Source organism: Lissotriton helveticus, chromosome 1_1, assembly GCF_964261635.1.
Source record: "Lissotriton helveticus chromosome 1_1, aLisHel1.1, whole genome shotgun sequence".
NCBI lineage: Eukaryota > Metazoa > Chordata > Amphibia > Caudata > Salamandridae > Lissotriton > Lissotriton helveticus.
The window spans coordinates 1,726,471,796-1,726,490,614 of record NC_136057.1 but is presented as its reverse complement, the minus strand read 5'-3'; the positions used below and the strand labels follow the sequence as shown (position 1 = coordinate 1,726,490,614).

At 48.8% G+C, this 18,819-nt stretch overlaps 1 protein-coding gene across 1 annotated transcript; it reads left to right on the top strand.

The window, feature by feature from the left end:
* The first annotated feature begins 1,030 nt into the window (after nucleotides 1-1,030).
* On the top strand, nucleotides 1,031-16,032 carry KRT8 (keratin 8). Its single transcript, XM_078689167.1, has 9 exons — nucleotides 1,031-1,538; nucleotides 6,771-6,979; nucleotides 7,967-8,027; nucleotides 8,869-8,964; nucleotides 11,885-12,049; nucleotides 12,597-12,722; nucleotides 13,410-13,630; nucleotides 14,402-14,457; nucleotides 15,107-16,032. The coding sequence occupies exons 1-9, from the start codon at nucleotides 1,194-1,196 to the stop codon at nucleotides 15,361-15,363; spliced, it is 1,536 nt and encodes a 511-aa protein (XP_078545293.1). The 5' UTR covers nucleotides 1,031-1,193; the 3' UTR covers nucleotides 15,364-16,032.
* Nucleotides 16,033-18,819: the final 2,787 nt, after the last annotated feature.

The following is an 18,819-nucleotide window of genomic DNA, read 5'->3' as shown; positions in this document are numbered from 1 at the left end:
ACGTTCCACTGTGCTGTTTTGTCCGCGAGGCCACCTGTTGGGCATAGTGGTGGTATTCTCTTTAATCGAGTAACTTGCACACGAGTTTGAAGAGTTGGCATGTGCAAGGCAGTGCCCCTTTCTTTGTTGTTTCCTCGCTTGATAGTTGCACTCTGCTCATCAGTTTTTTTTCACATGTTTTCATAAGCCATCCAACCCCCCCGTCACCCCACTAACATATACCTCTATAGAGGAAGCCCCTGGGACTACTTATGCCAGTTGGCATGTGCCATGCGGCGCCGCTTCTCTTCTTGCACGATTAAATAAATGCAATATGTTACATTCCGGATACTATATTGGATCATGCGATAAGTAACTACTCCCCCCCCCCACACACACACACCCCCGTCCCCGTCTCCTGGTACAGGAATCAGTCCCAACCACTTCTGTGGGTCAGCATGTGCCAGGCTGTGCTAGCTAGGTATCCCAAGGCAGGGTGGGAGCCGGCCAGGGTTGTGTACTGGTGTTTTATCGCGTTCCCGCCAGCTCTGCAATACTTTCTGGAGACACCGCCCTCCGACGGGCCGCCCACACCCATCTTCCCACTGTAAACGCATTTGTATATTTTATTTTATTAATTTAAACGTGACCGTTTTACATAGCGCTGTCATGACCCAAAGGCATTCGAGCGCTTTACGAGAAAGCAGGGAGCATGGTTTAATTCACAAACAGCACAAAATAACCTATTAGCATTGTATAGCGCTTACTACCCCTGACGAGGCGCTGAAGCGCTGTAAGTCCTCCGCTCTCTGACTCCCTACCTAGGTGCCTTGCAGCCTTCTCTCAGTGCCCGCGGTGCATGTTGGCATGTGCCAGGCGTCACTTGCTGCACTGTTGCGCCGTGGTGACCGTGGTGATGTGCGTGTGTGTTTACGGGCTGGGCCTCCTCCGGGATGCGCTCAGAAGCCCTCCCCCACCCCGGCTCCGGAGGGGTTTGGCAGTGGGAGTGTCCGGGCTGTGCAGGTGTCAGGCTGTGCCCGGCACTGGCTCTGCCCCCTTGGCTCCCGCGCAGCCACTGAGGCAGGGCTGACACCCGATCCCTGGTCCCCCCTCTGTATAAAGGCGCGCTCCTGGCCCCGGGGATCGCTCCAGCCTCCAGCTCTCTCCTCTCCGTTACTTGTTGCTCGCCCTCCTCGCCTCGTCCAGCCCGCACCATGTCCGTCCGCACCACCCGGGTCTACAAGACCAGCTCTTCGGGCGTCCGGCCCGCCGCCAACTTCAGCAGCTTCTCGTACAGCGCCGGGGGCCCGGCCATCTCCCGGGCCAGCAGCTCCCCCTTCACCCTGGGCTCCAGCTACGGGGGCGGCAAGTTCAGCCATGGCTACCGGACGGGCTACAGCTCGGGCAGCAGCGGCGGGGGCATCACGGCCGTCAGCGTCAACCAGAGCCTGCTGGCCCCCCTCAACCTCGAGATCGACCCCCAGATCCAGCAGGTGCGGACCCAGGAGAAGGAGCAGATCAAGACCCTCAACAACAAGTTCGCCTCCTTCATCGACAAGGTGAGCCGGTGGGGTGGGATGGGGGCATGTGCGCGGGCACGGGGGCACCCGGACGCAGGGGCACCCGGGCACAGCCCGGACCGTGCATGGGACGCACGTGAAAGTCGAAAGCCAACTCCGTCAGGGCATCAGAAGTGGGCTCATCGGACGCCCCTCAGAGGCAGGGCAGACCCAGTTTGCCTCTGACACGATCCCGGCTCCACCACGTATCCCAGAGCGAGCGGCTTCTCTTGGGCCTGCCCACGTTTGCCTTGCATGCGCTTAAAGGATGTTTGCTTTCTGGAATGTATAATAAGCTTACATTACACTGAGGCGCACACGTACCCTGGAGTGTGCAGCCTGTGTGCCAAGGTGGCAACATAGCTTGGGTGTGGGGAGACTGTGATGGCATTGGCACACCCATATATGGAGGGGGCATTGGTGCTGGCACCGGCTGGTCTGTGCTTTGAAGGTGGTTGCACTCGTGCAGGCAGAGGAGGTGTGTGTTGGTGACAGCTGTCATGGTGTAGCGGGCCTGTGCTGGCACAGGCAGACACTCTCACTGGGGAGGGGAGGTTAGGCGGGCACATCACCGTCCCAGGTAGAGGTGGCTATGGGTGGGCAGGTCTGCACCGACCCAGGCTGCCGAAAAGAGCGCACAAGAGACTAGTTTACTGACAAAGTCAGTGACTCCTGGCCTGTGGGAAATGCATGCCCTGCTGACAGAAGGAGGCACGGGTTTGGAGGAAAGGACAGTTTGGTTGGCACTGGGATGCCCCGGGGTTCTGAGGACTGTGGTGTAGGGGCATACATGGCAGTCTGCTCGCAGAGACACACCCAGTGTAGGGGGACGGGACAGAGCAGCTGGCACGGTTACAGCTGGCCGAGGTGTGCGCCAGGCAGAGTCTCGCAGTGGGAGGGGCGCTGCCCTGGCACGCCCAGGTAGACCCCTTCTCCGTGGTGGCACGAGCGAGGCAATGGGGCAGGCGCCTCTCTTGGCACAGGTGTATCCGATCTAAGGGGGATGAGCCTGCTGTCGGCATAAGACTAGGCGGGGAAAGACCCGCTGTGCTGGTGCAGGGGAGCCCCTATATCGTCTCCGAGGGGAGGGGGCGGTGTTGGCACCGGTGTACGTGAATGGCTGCTGTGCAGGTCCTGGGGCACGAGCAGTGCTGGCGCACGAGAAGGTGTCCAGTGCTGGCAGCGGTGGGCCCAGTGTCTGAGATGCGTCATTGTGCAGGCCCAGGGCAGAGAGTCAGTGTTACTGCCCGGCACGGTGGAGGCAGGGTGAACTGGCACGTGAAGGCAGTACTGGAGCTAGGGACAGAGGCGGTGCTGCAGCCTAGCAGGGGTGATGGGGTGGGTGGAGAGGCTCTGCTGCCACAGGTTGAGCAGTTCCGGCGAAGTCACTAAAACTCGCCTCTTGCAGAAGTTTCCCCCCTTTTCCTTCCCGTCTGGTTCGTGTTCCAGTCTCTCGAGTTTGTGTCCTTGAACGCGCTGCGCAGGGCTCTGCCATGTGACAGAGCCAGACATATGACGCCGTCTCCAATTTGCTTTTCTCAAAGGGGAATCTTTCCTGCTTTCTTCTGTGTTTTCCAGTGTTCACGGCAGCGACAGTTTAGAAAGACGTCCTTTCCCCTCGCAGCGGCCATGACAGGCCGCGCCCGTTCAAAGGTTGGGGCAGGGCCTTCACTCACGGTGCCATAGGGCGGGGCCGCCCACCTGCGGCAGGGGCGAGGGTGGTAGGAGTTACTCTGTGCAGAGGACAGCGGCACGTCACCAGCTGGCAGTGCGTGCTCCTGGAACACGGGAACAGTCAGGGTACCCACGAAGCGGACAGCAGTGCGTGTGCCCGTGCGATAGGAAGTAGTGAGTGCACCTATCCAAGTGAGCAGGGAGAAGTAGGACCACCCATGCAGCAGGAAGCAGTGTGGGTACCCTTACAGCAAGAATTAGTGAGTGTCCCTATCCAAGTGGGGCAGTGTGTGTACCCCTACAACGGGAAGCGCGAAGGAACATTTACAGCAGGAAGCAGGGAGTGTATACATAGAGTGGGAAGCAATGAGTGTACCATTGCAGCAAGAAGCCGTGAGTGTATCTATAGAGTAGGAGGCAGTGAGTGTACCAATGCTATGGGAGGTAGTGAGTTTGTAATTAAAGTAGGAAGCAGTAATTGCACCCATAGTGTTGGAAGCAGTGAGTGTATCCATAGAGCAAGAAGCAGTGAGTGTACCGATGCAGCAGGAAGCAGTGAGTGTACCAATGCAGCAGGAAGCAGTGAGTGTACCAATGCAGCAGGAAGCAGTGAGTGTACCAATGCAGCAGGAAGCAGTGAGTGTACCAATGCAGCAGGAAGCAGTGAGTGTACCATTGCAGCAGGAAGCAGTGAGTGTACCAATGCAGCAGGAAGCAGTGAGTGTACCAATGCAGCAGGAAGCAGTGAGTGTACCAATGCAGCAGGAAGCAGTGAGTGTACCAATGCAGCAGGAAGCAGTGAGTGTACCAATGCAGCAGGAAGCAGTGAGTGTACCATTGCAGCAGGAAGCAGTGAGTGTACCAATGCAGCAGGAAGCAGTGAGTGTACCAATGCAGCAGGAAGCAGTGAGTGTACCAATGCAGCAGGAAGCAGTGAGTGTACCAATGCAGCAGGAAGCAGTGAGTGTACCGCTGCAAAAGGGAGCAGTGTGTGTACCCTTGAGGGAACAAGCAGTGAGTTTACCCAAAGGGGTACTCGTACTTCAGGGAGCTGTAGCTGAGCCATGCAGCAGGGGGCGGTGAGTGGCACAATGCAGCCAGGACAGTGAGTGCACACTTATGCAGGAGGCAGTGAGTGTACACTTAGAGCAGCAAGTGCACCAATGGTGGAGGCAGTGATACATATCCCATGGAGCAAGAGGCTCCAGGGTACAGGAGCAGTGCGAGTACCCAGGGAGCAGGGAGTGTACTCATACAGCAGAGGTCCGTGTATGAACCCACTCAGCACGGAGCTGTGAGTGCACTAAAGGGAGCAGAGAATACTGGCTTCCAAACTACAGGGACGGTTCTAATCGCCCTGCATCGAAGGAGCTTGCAATCCCAGACCTCTGTTGGCTGCAGAGATGCCCAGAGCAGTCCTGCAAACACCGGGGACAAGGTGTAAAGACATCTTCATCAAGACTACACAACCCAGGTAATATGTAAAGATTAACTTCCAAGCAAGGGGCTCATTTAATGATACAATTGCTTAATGGGCTGCTAATGAAAAACAAAATAGGCGTTGAAAAGATTCGGATTAATGTAGGAGGTGGAGAGATTTTTTTGGACATAGAGAGACTTCTGTGTCTTTCACCCCAACATGTATGTTCATGGAAAGAGACAAGAGACCCCAAGTATGGTTGTGACTTCCAGGTTCCATTGGTCCTCCAATCAGCACAGACCCTGCAAGAGAACTTACATGGGAAACACCTATAGGAAACTAAGTAGGACCTGCCATTTCAGGGATACAAGAGTGTGATATTCTAGGAAAATAATTTTGCTTCCTTGAAGAGGAGTCAGGAAGGAGATGTTGGCAGCCACCGGCAGTCCTGCTCACACAAGCTGCACACCCATCACTGTTTGCATGACTTAATTGTGATGTTATAAATTCCATCATTTTTGAGGATAGGATTATCACTCCTCTGTTGCTATCAGGACAGAGGTTCAGCCATGGTCTTTCTCTAATCTTAGACAGAACTCAGTCTGCAAGAATTCAGCCCATTTCAGTGGTGAACCACCTTGTGCCTAATGGGGAGATCAATTGGACAATAGGTGACCCAAAAACTTGTCCATCATGACTTGTTCGGAAGGAGAGGAGCTGGCCTAATGGCTAGGGCGGTCGACCTCGAATCTGGGGAACCGGGTTCTAGTCTCGGCAATGAAGCCTAACAAAAATGAATGTGTCCTCATGTAACGCAACTGGTGCTCGTATAAAGCGCTCCGATACCTATGGGGCGAGTTTGCGCTCCGTAAAAAAAAAAAAATAGGGATCACCAATAAACCTTTTCTGGAGCTGTGGTGCAGATTTCTGAATAAGGCGCATGTGCATTCACTCCTGAAAAGGGCAACTTTTAATGGTGATGCTCTTGCCACCCAACCGTTTAATCTGCTGAAGAAGATGAGCTTCATCAGGGGGCATGATGTTTATATGCCAAGCAAATCTGGATGTGGAGCTGGTCTCCGCACAGCAGCATATAATTTATTAATGGCCATGGACTGGTACTGTATTTCCGCCTGGGTCATGTCTTGGACTCTACTTCAGCCTTGGTCGTGCCTTGAAAAGCATCCCAGGTGGTCCTGTGCTGACATTTATCACAGCTAGGCTGGGTTTATCTTGGAATCTTGAAGGGATTGATGCCTCCCTTTTTGATCAATGTATACTTTACAGTAACATCATCCATACACATAAAGCTGCAGCACCCAACAATTTGCTGAGGTGGCTAAAAGCTAGAAAGATGCTCAGGCAAGGCAAAACAGAACTTCTGGTTATCAGTCATGCGAGGACCTCAGGTTAGATCAAGGACAGTGTGAACAGCTTTGTGCCTCCTCTCTGCATGACCCAGACACACAGACTCCAACTTCTCTGTAATTGGAGTCTGATCCTGCCCACTCAAGTAGCAGCCTTAGTTAAGTATTTCTATTTTTTTTTTAATTCCGAGGACAATCGCTAGGTTGGTGGATACGCTCTGTCCTGACCGACCTGGACAAGGTCCCCGCTTCCATGCTTTTGGGTCAACACATCTAAAGTAAAGGAAGGCCCTGCACGCAAAGCTCAGTTTGCAGCCTGAGAAGTTCAGAATGCTCAGAGTGAGAGAGCAAATTTGGCTATCTTCTCTGACTCCAATTGATTTTCTACATCAAGGTAATCAAAATGACCTTCTATGCAGTGCTGTCATGCAGGCCTAGCTATCTTCAGTGTTGCAGGCTGGCCTGATGACCCAGAGATGATGTAATTAGTCTCTTGCCCCTCAGAGGTTGCATGCTTTGCTGGCCGCATGCTCTATACCAAAGGCTGGACATGAGATTAACAGTGCCCTGCTTCGTTTTGGTCACATTGAAAGATTTGCAAATCCAGTTGCCAATCCCTACATGAACGCACTTGGTTTTCCTCTGTGCTGTGACGTGGGCTGAAGTTGACATGCTGGCATGTTACAGAGACTATACATAAATATATAGCGACATTGTGTACTGAATCCCCATATATTTTATTTGTCTTAACTTACTGTCTCTTGTCTTTAGGTGAGGTTCTTGGAACAGCAGAACAAGATGCTGGAGACTAAGTGGAACCTCCTCCAGAACCAGAAGACAACCCGCAGCAACATGGACAGCATGTTCGAGGCCTACATCAACAACCTGCGGCGGCAGCTCGATAACCTGGGCCAAGAGAAGCACAAGCTGGAGGCAGAGCTGGGGAACATGCAGGGCATGGTGGAGGACTTCAAGAACAAGTGAGAGGAATGGGGGAAGGGGGGAGTGGGAGTCTGTCTGTCAACCTGTCTGTGGAGGGATGAGGGATTCAACAAGGAAGAGGTACCAGGAGGCCATGATGCAGCTAGACACTCTAAAGGCTGAGATGACACTGGACCAAGGGTTTGTACAGTGTTTTACTGCACTCTCCAAACTCCACTGGCTATGTCGTTGATCGCTTAAGGTGGTGCCTTATCGGAACATCTCAAGTTAGAGACCTCAAGATAGTACTCGTAAAGCTGGGCTCCTAAGATCATCTACAATGCACCTATGGGTGACTCTCGCTCCTAGTGAGTCTATCTGCATTGTCCCTGCCCCTCTAGATTCACCAGTGCATTGTTCTCCAGAGCTCCCAAAGGAACCTGTTGACTCCTGGATTATAACACGAACGTCTAATGTTCGATGCCGGATGCCCATTTAACAAGGCTACCTTGAGCATCAAACCAGCCAATCGTGTTTATTGATAGTGTTTTTATTGATTAAGACATATAGCTTTCATGGGATATGTAGGGTTATGCATTTGCTTCATGAATTAGCACCCCACAAGTGCTTAAATAGTCTCATGAACTGGGCCTCAGGTGACTCACTGTCCAGTATGAGTAGAGACAGACTTGTTGATTGGTCACTGTAATAGTGATGCTCACAGCAAGGGTGATGCTAGCTGCTTAGCTGTGTAGCACGGTTCTTAGATTTGTTTTTTTGGTGCAAGTGCAGTGTCAGGAGTGCCCTCTGCTAAAGTGTGCTTAACTTTCATTTTCACTTTCAATTTTCCTCTTATTTATTGTGGACCCTTTACTCCAAGGTGGTTATTGAGCCTCACAACTGAAACAGTTTACTCACACTCACCTTTACCTTGTTTGAAGCAATCTGCTCACTTAAAAAAAGTTTTTCACTTTATTGCTGTTCATAACTCATCCAAACGATCTATTGTCAGTCTGAACTAACTGAACCATCTCCTCCCAATCCAGGTATGAAGATGAAATTAACAAAAGGACAGAGATGGAGAATGAATTTGTTCTCATCAAAAAGGTGAGTCCTGCTTTTCTTTGCGCTTAGGTGAGCAATCTTCCAGCTGCGGGGCTGCTTGTATCGGCCGCAGCTTGAGGGCAGACTCCCACACTGGCCCAGGACTTGGGTCATTGGACTATTTTAGGGATACTATCACTCTAGACCTGCTGTCCCCTAGGGGACTAATTCTGGGTCACCATGTATAGGTCAGAAGTTACATGGGCATCACAGATGTGTGTTGGTTGCATGAGGTGCCGCTATTAATCCTTGCCAATAAAGCTACCCTCTTTCGTCATCCTCAGCTCATCTTCCAGAGACTGGAACACATTTTAGTAGCGCCCTGGTTCCTTTTCTGGGATGCAAACATTGTTATTTAGTGTTAATGCAGATTAATAACGTGTAATATATTCCCATGTGTGGGCCACTGGGGCTCAACTTTCCCTTTTGTAAGAGCAAGTAGCTTTCGCACAACACTTAAGTGTTTTTATCGACATCTCCTGCTGTCCATGGGATGTGGGGACAGTCTGAACCAGTGTGCCTGGGACAGTTGCCCTGAGGGTTCTGCTAAACAGGCCCTCAGGGCAGTAGGCAGTTGAGCACAAATGCTTTCATGTGGCATCTTTGTATCTATTAATGTTGGTGCTTACCAATAGCTATATTATTGCAATTCCCTTAAATCATTTGGAAATCCATTGAATATGACCCATTGTATACCAAACACGAGTTGTCTGATTATTCCTTGAGCGGGCGGGGGGTATGAAGTCAAGCCAGGCCTGCCTCCTAAGAGCTTCCTCCTTCCTTTCTTCTCCATGTACCACGAATACCTCACTTTAACCGCCTTGTTGTTATTGTGTGTCATTAGGATGTCGACGAGGCCTACATGAACAAGGTGCAGCTGGAATCCCGACTTGAAGGCCTGACCGATGAAATCAACTTCTTGCGACAGCTCTATGCGGAGGTGAGGCTCGTGCTTCCTCTGTGGTACTTTGTCATATTCTGCATCTAAGAGCAGCACACAGGAGGCCTCGCTCTGAAATTTGTAACTTATAATGGTCAATCATGAAGACATTTTTGCACAGAAAAAGAGTCCTTATCAAAGCTATCTTGGCAAACAGGAATGACAACGGAGGCAAACAACACTACGAACCTGTAGAATGGCCGGTTTTCCTTGATTTTTTGAACCCGTCAAGTAAATTGTTATTTTGCTATAACCCATGCCCAGCCTCAACTTCGCCCTTGTAACTTGTTTTTTAGGAAGGATCCAAACCAGATTTCCAGTAGCGGTTGCTACCGGATGGGAATGGTAGGGTGGGGGGATAAAAAAGATTTTAGAAAACCTAATAAAAATATATTTTTTTAAAAACACTCTTACCTGGAATCGCGCTGGCCGCTCCTCTACCTTGTCCTCTTCATCTTCCCCGAGTCTGGCAGCAGGAAGCACCGGGCTCCCAGGCTCTCCAGAGCCAATCACAATGCTGCAATGCAGTGTTGTGATTGGGCTGAGGGCCGTGGTTCGACTATCGGACAGGACAGGCAGTGAGAGACGGCCGGTCAAAGCTTCATGCACACTTACAGAGTGCCCACCACTCCTCCCCCTGCAGTGCTTTGGAATCACGGAGCCCAGCTCTGCCCCCAAATAACCAACGGAGCCACTGCGGTAGGAAAAATAAAAGGATAATAACGCTGTGTTATTATCATTTCTTTTTTCCGCTGTCAAGTCCTTAGAGAGTAGTGGGGCGTTGCTCCTCTGCCTCAGTATCTTCCATTAAGGGATAGGGAAAAGCAGAGCACACCGTAGCACCATATACTGTGCACATCTTTTGTGTATGTTATATTTTGCTATACGATATTATAGACACTCTTGGTGCAAGAAAGAGGATGGAAAAAATGTAAAAACTTATAGTTCTCATAAAAAACCCAAGAATGAAGCTTCAGCCAGGGTTTGTTGTGGAAGTATCACTGGTAAAAACACCAAGGGGCAGATTTGCAATCCCCTTGTGCTGCCAGTGTGTCACTTTTTGTGACGCTCTGTCAGCGCATTTCTCTGCCCCATATTTACAAGGACAGGAAAAGCCACCCTGAGTGGCTTTTTCTGTCCTTGTAAATACGGCCCCTTTACACGCAGCACTTTGCCTGAAAGGGGTGTTCCATGGGTGTTGATTTGGGTGTTCCCATGCAACACCCATAGAACCAGACACATTTCCAGATTTATGAAGAATCGTAAATTTGGAAATACGTCGGTATGCTATGCCACCCTAGTGGTGGCAAAGGCCGGACTGGGAACCAAAATCAGCCCTAGCACCGGCCAGCCCCTCTGGAGGGGGGTGGGGTGGGGGAGTGCTGCCGAGCGATTTGCTAGGGCCGGTTTTGGCCGATTTTGTTACAGAGGGCCGATTTTGATTACCCTCGGTAACAAAAAAGGCCCCCCCCCCTAGGGACACCAAAACTGGCCCCCTCACTGGCGGCTCACTGGGGAAACGCCCAGTGCCCGCTATGGCTAGACCAGCCCTGGGGGCCGCGTAGCGAGGTGCAACGAGGAGAAAGGTTTTAATTTCTCCTCATTTTTTCCTCTTTCAATGCGTGCTGCATTCTACAGAGGAAATTGCTTGTGGTGATTGTTTTGTGCAAGGGTGCCTGCGCCCGCGCATGGCAGCTGTTTGTGCACTCCCTGGCGGCTTACCGGGGAAACGCCCAGTGCCCGCTATGGCCAGTCCAGCCCTGGGGCCCGCATAGTGAGGCGCATCGAGGGAAAATGGTTTCATTTCTCCTCATTTTTCCTCTTTTAATGTGTGCTGCATTCTACAGCACGTATTGAAAGAGGAAAATGCTTGTGGTGATTGTTTTGTGCAAGGGTGCCTGCGCCGGCGCATGGCAGCTGTTTGTGCACCAGTGCAGGGAAGAGCACAGGAATGCAACATGTTATTGTAAATATGTTGTGTTCCTGTGCTCTGTAAGGGCAGCAGTGTGGCGCAGCCAAAGGGCTTGTGGAGCATCGTTGAGGCACTTTCTTGTAAATCTGCCCCCAAGCTTTTAAGCATTTTTGGAAGTCTGAATGATTTCTCACCAGATTAAAATCCTACAGGAGAGAGTTTCAAAGATACAGTAGCCTTTGCTGGTAGCTCGCTAGCTATTTGTTTCACTGAATACGAGCCTGGGTGTCATGAAATAAGACACCCAGAAAGTTTAGAGTACAGCGGGCAAAGGTTTAACATACTCACTAAAATCAACCAGCAGATGTTAGGCTCACACATACGGGAGAAACTCAGCATCAAAGCTTGTCTTGAAGTTCCTTTTTTGTTAAATTATGAGGCATGAAATCAAAATCAGGAAAAACAAAGGAAGATTTCTCGTTTTTGTTCTGCCTTCAACATTTAATTATCTTTTACCATCAGTCTTAGCTCTTAATATGATATTTGTTTACGGTGATCACTCAATTTATTACCTTTCTTCAATTGCTAAAGTTCTGTGGTCTTTAAGTCTAGAATCTGTTTTTGAATTCATTGTAGTGTTATGACATAGCTAATGTTTCCCTAAAATGTTTTGAGGATACAGTCATATTGCGTGTGGGGGGGGCAGTGCCATTTTTTATTTGGGGCGTGATATAGAACTCGGCGGACGGGCTACTCTGTCAAAACAGTGACGGATATCTCGTCCGCTGAAATATAAATACCATTACATCCTATGGGATTTATATTTTGTCGTTGGAATTTCAGTCACCATTGTGATGGAGTAACCCGTCCGTCCGAGTTGTAAATCAGGCACTTGATCTGTAAGTGCAGAGACACTGCAATGGCATTTCAGAGGCAGTCAGTGGGTTTTAGGTACTGTACCTGAGATCCAGGTCTAGCCAATAACCTGTGCCTTCTTGAATGTGACAGGAGCTGAATGAACTCCAGAGCCAGATCTCAGACACCTCCGTCGTCCTCTCCATGGACAACAACCGCAAACTAGACCTGGACAGCATCATCGCCGACGTCAAGGCGCAGTATGAGGAGATTGCCAACAAGAGCCGGGCTGACGCTGAAAGCATGTACCAAGTTAAGGTAAATAATTCTGTGCGTGTGTTTATCTGTGTGCCCCTCTTCATTAGAGCATGAGCCCTGCAGGCCACTGCGGAGTCTGAAGGTGCCAAGAACAACACTCGCCTTCCTAACATTACCGGATCTTCATAATTTCCCGCTTCTTTATCACAAGTAAACATTGGTCCCCTTCCTGACATTCTTGATGGCTTTAGAAGGATGAGAACATTGCCATGAATTAGAGAGAGAAGCAATGCACTAGCATTTATCGCAGGCAGACAACTTCCATATGTAAGTGATGGAAACGCTGTAGGCCTCTCAAGGAGTTTGGAAATCATGTTATACATACCAATATAAAACAGTATAATCCAGTCTGATTCAGATCAGCTAGTCCTAGAAGGTGTATGCTGCTTCAAGTGAGCCCCGGAACTGATGAATCTCAAGTATGCGCACATCGAACTGCCAGCGTAGTTTATGCTAGCCCTGCCCGCAGACGCGAGTCAATGCCCCATGCGAGGTGCTCCAGCTTCTCCTACCATGCTGACTCTTTCTTTTTGATTCCCACCATCAGTATCAGGAGCTGCAGACCTCCGCTGGCAGGTATGGCGATGACCTACGCAATACCAAGAATGAGATCGCAGAGATGAACCGCGTGATCAACAGGCTGCAGTCTGAAATTGATGCCCTTAAAAATCAGGTATGAAGGTGGATAATACAGGGAGGGACTGCAGGGACAGCCAGACTGGGACTTCTGAGCATGTGGGCAGAGTCGCGCTGGACAGCAGTCCCACCCAATCAATGCTATTGTGTCATGAACAGTAAAATAGAATTTGTAAAGATTTGATCACTTTGGGAATATCTGTGTATCTATTTAAATGATCAGACACAGAATAAATCACAATTTGTGTATAGAACAGCTGTTGGGATTACTCAAGAGTTGGGTGTAGTTGTGTGTGCTCTGGAGTGGCCCAACAGTCTCCTCGCTCCCACCACCCACCTCCTCAACTCACATATCTCCCTCTTGAGACTCGGGCTGCAGCTTGAGACAGGAGATTTTCTCTTTAGTCCAGCCCTGCGCATCTGTGGCCCCTAGAAAGGGTAAAGAAAACCAGAGTGATACTTGGGTCTCCTTAACAACCACGTACAACACCGCCATTGAGGCGGGGAGAGGGCTGGTGTCGATTTACTTCTAAGCTATTTTCCTTTTCCCTCTCTTCCTGATGCCAAGTTCTGCCCTTGAATGTCAGTGTTACAAAAATCCTATAACGTGAACTGCTCCCATCTTGTATTTTTTTATTCTTCAATATCTGTGGCCCCTAGCATAATATTTTAAGAACCTGTGAGGTGCTTGACATTGACCAGTGACCTTCCTCTTATTTTGTAGCGTGCCAACCTGGAGGCAGCCATCGCTGAGGCTGAGGAACGTGGAGAACTTGCTGTCAAAGATGCCAGGTCTAAACTGGGCGAGCTGGAGGCAGCCCTGAATAAGGCCAAGCAGGACATGGCGCGCCAGCTCCGCGAGTACCAGGAGCTGATGAACGTTAAGCTTGCCCTGGACATTGAGATCGCCACCTACAGGAAGCTGCTGGAAGGAGAGGAGAACAGGTTGGTGCAATAGACCAGTTGTAAAATGTAGGCTGCCACCATGTCCATTCAAGACAGAAATATGCAACGATGTCAGAGTTTAATGTGTAAAAAAAAAAAAGAATTACCAGGGCCCTTGTCAGAAGGCAACTGCATCATACACCATCCGTTGCCCTTGCCAGCTCTGACAATAACCACTACCAACCATGCCGCTTCTACAAGGGTGACAATTTGGAGTATTCCAGAATACCCAAAGCTAGAAGAATGGCTTGGGCGGCCAGAATTAGTAATTTTTAATGTATAAACAGACAGCACCACCATGTGATAGACTGTCATAAGTACCAGTTCTGACACTTTAAGTGCCAGTGCCGAGTACCGGAAATTACCAGCTCAAAATAAGCACTGGAAGGCATGCTCCTTACCCTGGGACACCACCCACTGTCATGGCAGAATAGGCCTACTTCATTAAGAAAAACAACATACTATGTTTCTGTTCAGTGGCTATCTGTCCAAAAGAAGCTCTGACATCACTGTACCACTATAGTCAATTCCTCAGACATAAATTTACAAATGATTCCAAGTGACAGTGAATTACTCAATGCCCATTCTGGATGCAGTTACTCTGATCAACAGGCGGGGCCAGTTCATGCATAAGGCTAAGTTCCTGTCAGTCATCCTATTGTTATCGTATTGTAATTGTGTGACATGAACAATGCACTGTCCCACATAAGCCTATCATGTAATAATCATATATTCGCAAATGGTGTGTAACTCTGCTCTATTACGTCCCAGGTTGGAATCGGGTATGCAGAACATGAGCATTCAGACGAAGACTTCCGGATACTCAGGTATGCTAGCTTTATGCGGAATCTGAAGGCCAGGTTGGCCAGCGGCAAGAAGGGGTGTGCAGAGAAGGAAGTGGGACATCAGGGTGTAGCACCAGATGTCATCAACTGCCCTGGCTGGGATAGCCAAAAGGGAATACTTAGTATGGAATGGGCCTCGGTATTCATTAAAGGATAAAGGCCCCTTTTCAAAAGTCTTTAGAACATGACCAGGGGCCATATTATCAAGAAAGGGCGATACATTATCGCCGCTTTTATCGGCAGGAAACTGCCACTAAAGCGGCGATAATGGGCTTGATAATATGCCCTTGTGAATTCCCATAGAAGCCCAGGTTAACACCAGAACCTGGGGTTCTATGGGAATTCACAAGGGCATATTATCAAGCCCATTATCGCCGCTTTAGCGGCAGTTTCCTGCCGATAAAAGCGGCGATAATGTATCGCCCTTTCTTGATAATATGGCCCCAAGTTCCTCCTTACTGTTAATGTTACCTTCTCTGCCTTATTCGAAAGGCCGCTGTCTGTGTCTGTGTTATTTGTATCCTGCTTTGTGATCTACTTGAGCCCCTGAAGTAAGTGGCATCTGAGGAGAACTGCAGTCTGTGGGCACAAAGATCGACTAACAGGAATCTTTCTGGTTTACTCTCCGCAGTGAGCAGCGGGTATGGCGGCAGCGGGTACGGCGGCAGCGGGTACGGTGGTGGATACAGCAGTGGCGGATATGGCGGCAGCGGCAGCGGCAGCGGCTTTGGATCGGGATATGGCAATACATTCTCGAGTGGCGCCTACGCTGTGAATGCTGCACCACTGGAGAGCTCCAGGACAAAGCGCACTGTCCTGGTCAAGACAGTGGAGACCAAAGACGGGAAGGTCACGTCCGAGTCATCCGATTTCTTCACCAAGCCTTGAATAACCCAACAAAACATTTCACTGTTCCCAAGTGCCTTCCGTCAGCTCAGCCTCTCCTGGCAAGCCATGCCAATTTCTATGGGACTTAGTTCCAGGTAGCTATTGGCAAAGGGGAGTACTAAATTCTCTTCATAAGGAATGCGCTTTTTTGACACTTGCATCCAGTGTTGCGCACCTCCCTCAATTCGGCTGACGCAAGGGCCCGGGTGCGACACTACCCGCGTCACCAGAGGGTTCTTCTGTAACCGTGACCAGGTCTATGAGCTTCCAGGAAAGGCTGAGCTCCGTCCCATCCTCTGCCTATCTCCCGTGAATTGCCCTCCCTGCTTTCCCTGCTAAACACCCTTCTGACAACTAGGAAAAAACAACCAAAGCACACCTTCACGCCGAATGTTCATATCAAATATTTGTACACTGCCAGAATCCAATATGGGCTCCCAGTGCTTCTGGCATTCAATCAGCTGACAGCCAATGAAATGGCTGCAAGACATTCATCCTAGAGCCTGCCCCAACAATAAAGTCCAGACGCGGTGCTAAAGGGTTGAGGATGCCTGTTCCCAGGCACTTCTTGCATCTTGTGCAAATATATGTTTTTTCTTTCACGCTCCCCTGAAAGGAGGCTTCTCTCAGAGGGCTGATTTCATGCAATAAAAAGTCTTTTTTGTTTAAGAAGAGTCTGTGCTGCTTATTTGGCAAGATCTGGGGTGGGCGACACATCGGCCGCTGGAAAATGTTGCCTAAGATGCTAGGACCTTGAGACCTCCACTTATGCTCAGCCTGGCCCCTCTAGCAGATATGGCAAGTCGGAGATTTCTCGCACAGTTTACAGGTTTAATACAAAATGTCCCAACTCCACAGGAGATGATAAAACACTGGGCACCTGTGAGTTAAGATTCCACAAGTGTCGGTATCACATCACTCCTTACAGACAAAAAAGAGTGAGTTAGAAGAACCCGGCAATGATTCCAATACGTTTTTCCTGAGTAAAACCTTATATTTTAGCCTCATCCCCCTGTGAGATGGCAATTGCCTCACCTAGATAGCTAGAAAAATAAGGTCGATTTAAGGTTATGTTCTGCTCTGCTCTTTTGCTGGCATTTGTATTTATTAATGTATGATAGGTTGTCTGGGAGTGCATTCCTTGCAGATCTGTGGTTTCCATCGCAGTCCAGAATAAAGGGGCATATTATCAAGACAGGCGATAAAATGGAATTTCAATTGAAGCCTATGTTAGATGTGAAGGCCATCTAACATGGGCTTCAATTGGAATTCCGTAGAGCATATTATCAAGCCCATTATAGCCGTTTTAGCGGCAGTTTTCTGCCGCTAAAGCGGCGCTAATTTTATCGCCTGTCTAGATAATATGCCCCAGAGTCCTTTGGTACCTTTTGAGTAATGGGTAAAGGGCCATCTCTAGGTTGGGTAGAAATATTCATTGAGCTATGATTGTGTGCTAAAACCTCTCTGCACAAACCTACTGGCCCCATAAATGGCAAACCTGGTGCTCAAAACAAAGGCTTCCAGATGAAACGATAACCAAAGCCTTACATCAATATGTGAAAAAGTGTCCATGTCATAAGGTGGAACACGCTTTCATCCAACGAGATGCTAAAAGTAGGTGTGTCAATGGATGGACAAGATTTTTAGGCTAGAAAACAACATAATAAGATGATAATAGATTTCAAGTCATAGGGTGGCAAAAGTTTTCAGACCACAAGACTAAAGCTTTCAGTTCATGAGGTAACAAAAGCATTAAGGTCATAAGATGAAATATATTAGAGCTCATGAGACAATAAACACTTGAAAGTCACAAGAGGACACTAAATCCTGGATCATGAGATGATAAAAGAACCCAGAATACACAATTATAAAGGTCGAGAAACAAAATTTCTTGGTCACAAATGACATAAACCTCCTGGTCATGAGATGATGAAAATGTTTGGCTGAGGATGAACAAACGCCCACCTCAGGAAATGATAAAAGGTTCCAGGTAATAAATGACTAAAAAATATTCCACTATATAAGAAGATAAAAAGTTTTCAGGTAATTTGACAAAGGTGCCAGATCATGAGATGAAATGAGTGCAGGGGTTAGAAAAAAGTGTGAAAAAGAATTCTTGGTCATAAATGGTAAGATGTTCAAAAATTTATCACGACTAAAGATGCCTGGCCACAAGGTAATGAATAGGTTCAGAAGAGAAACGCTTCTAGTAAAGATATTAAAAACGTCTCACTCACGAGATCATTAATACTTCCAATTCATGAGATGACTACAGCAGAGTACTGTGATTGGATCAATCTTTGTTGTGGCCTATTTAAGAATAGGGTAAAGTAGAACAAAATTGGAGACCAACAGCTCCAGGGTCAAACCATGCCCCCAGCCTTCACATTTTCTCACCCCCACGAATATACCACATTTCGTAAGTTTCAGTTGAGTTCCATTCATAAAACAATATCTGTGGCAAAGTCAGGGGCTGAAAACTGAGCATATTGCTATGTAGTGCAAGTCGATGGTAAAAAAATAATAATACAGTCAACAATATTTGTGCTTAATAACATTTTGTGCATTTGAAATTCAGTTGCTGTATTGCAGCATGAATCCTTTTCTGGATTCAGACGCTGTGCATTATTACACCATCTATTACTTGGGTACAGAATCTTCTTGTTATTCCTCCTTCCTCTGTTCTCTTTTGTGTTGTGGTTGGGCACAGTCTGTAGCCATTTGGTGCTGTGTCCATCCTCCTATTACGTCAGTCGTATGCCCTGGCAGCCCCTGTGACTGGTCTCCATCTTCAGATTCTTTTATCCGCCGTTGGGTCTGGAAGCAACTGCTGGAGCTCCGAAGGTGCCACGAGAAGTTTAATCACAAACCTATGGATCATCGATCAAAGAGAAGGAGAGAGCAAATAACAGGAGGTGAGAGCACAAAAAACAACGAAAACCACCAAAATAGGTGACAGTAGGACATCAGAGATTGCATAAGTCATCAACCATGTGGTTGGCGAATGCACAAGGAGGCAGAGAGTACCACCCACCCAATGCCGTGGAAAATATCCCATTAGACTCAACTCCCTCGCCTCCCAGTGCAACTGAACATTTGCACATAAAGACAACGACGAGGTCTGTAACCTCTGCTTGCCGGGGGACCACAACACTAAGACCTATGAAGCATGCTCTTAATTCATGCCCCTCGACCCTGAGATCGAGGGAAAAAAAGGGGTGAGAACACCACACAAGCATGCAGACACAAAATAAAGGGGGCGCGTCGCCGAGGAAGCTTGGACTATTGAGTGAGGAAGAGGATAACATAGCGGAGACAGAGGTGGCACAGGTGGAGGGCTCCGATACCAAAGTAGAGGAGGTCAGCAAAACCGAGACCCAACAGCTGACAATGAAGCCCAAAGGGGGAGATCCTTGAAAACAGAGCCAGGTAACATCCTAAAAACATTCTGGGGCC

Coding starts and splice junctions, on each gene's coding strand:
- KRT8 (XM_078689167.1), top strand. CDS start 1,194: ATGTCCGTCCGCACCACCCGGGTCTACAAGACCAGCTCTTCGGGCGTC. Junction 6,980..7,966: donor GTGGAGGACTTCAAGAACAA/GTGAGAGGAATG, acceptor CTCCCAATCCAG/GTATGAAGATGAAATTAACA. Junction 14,458..15,106: donor GAAGACTTCCGGATACTCAG/GTATGCTAGCTT, acceptor TACTCTCCGCAG/TGAGCAGCGGGTATGGCGGC.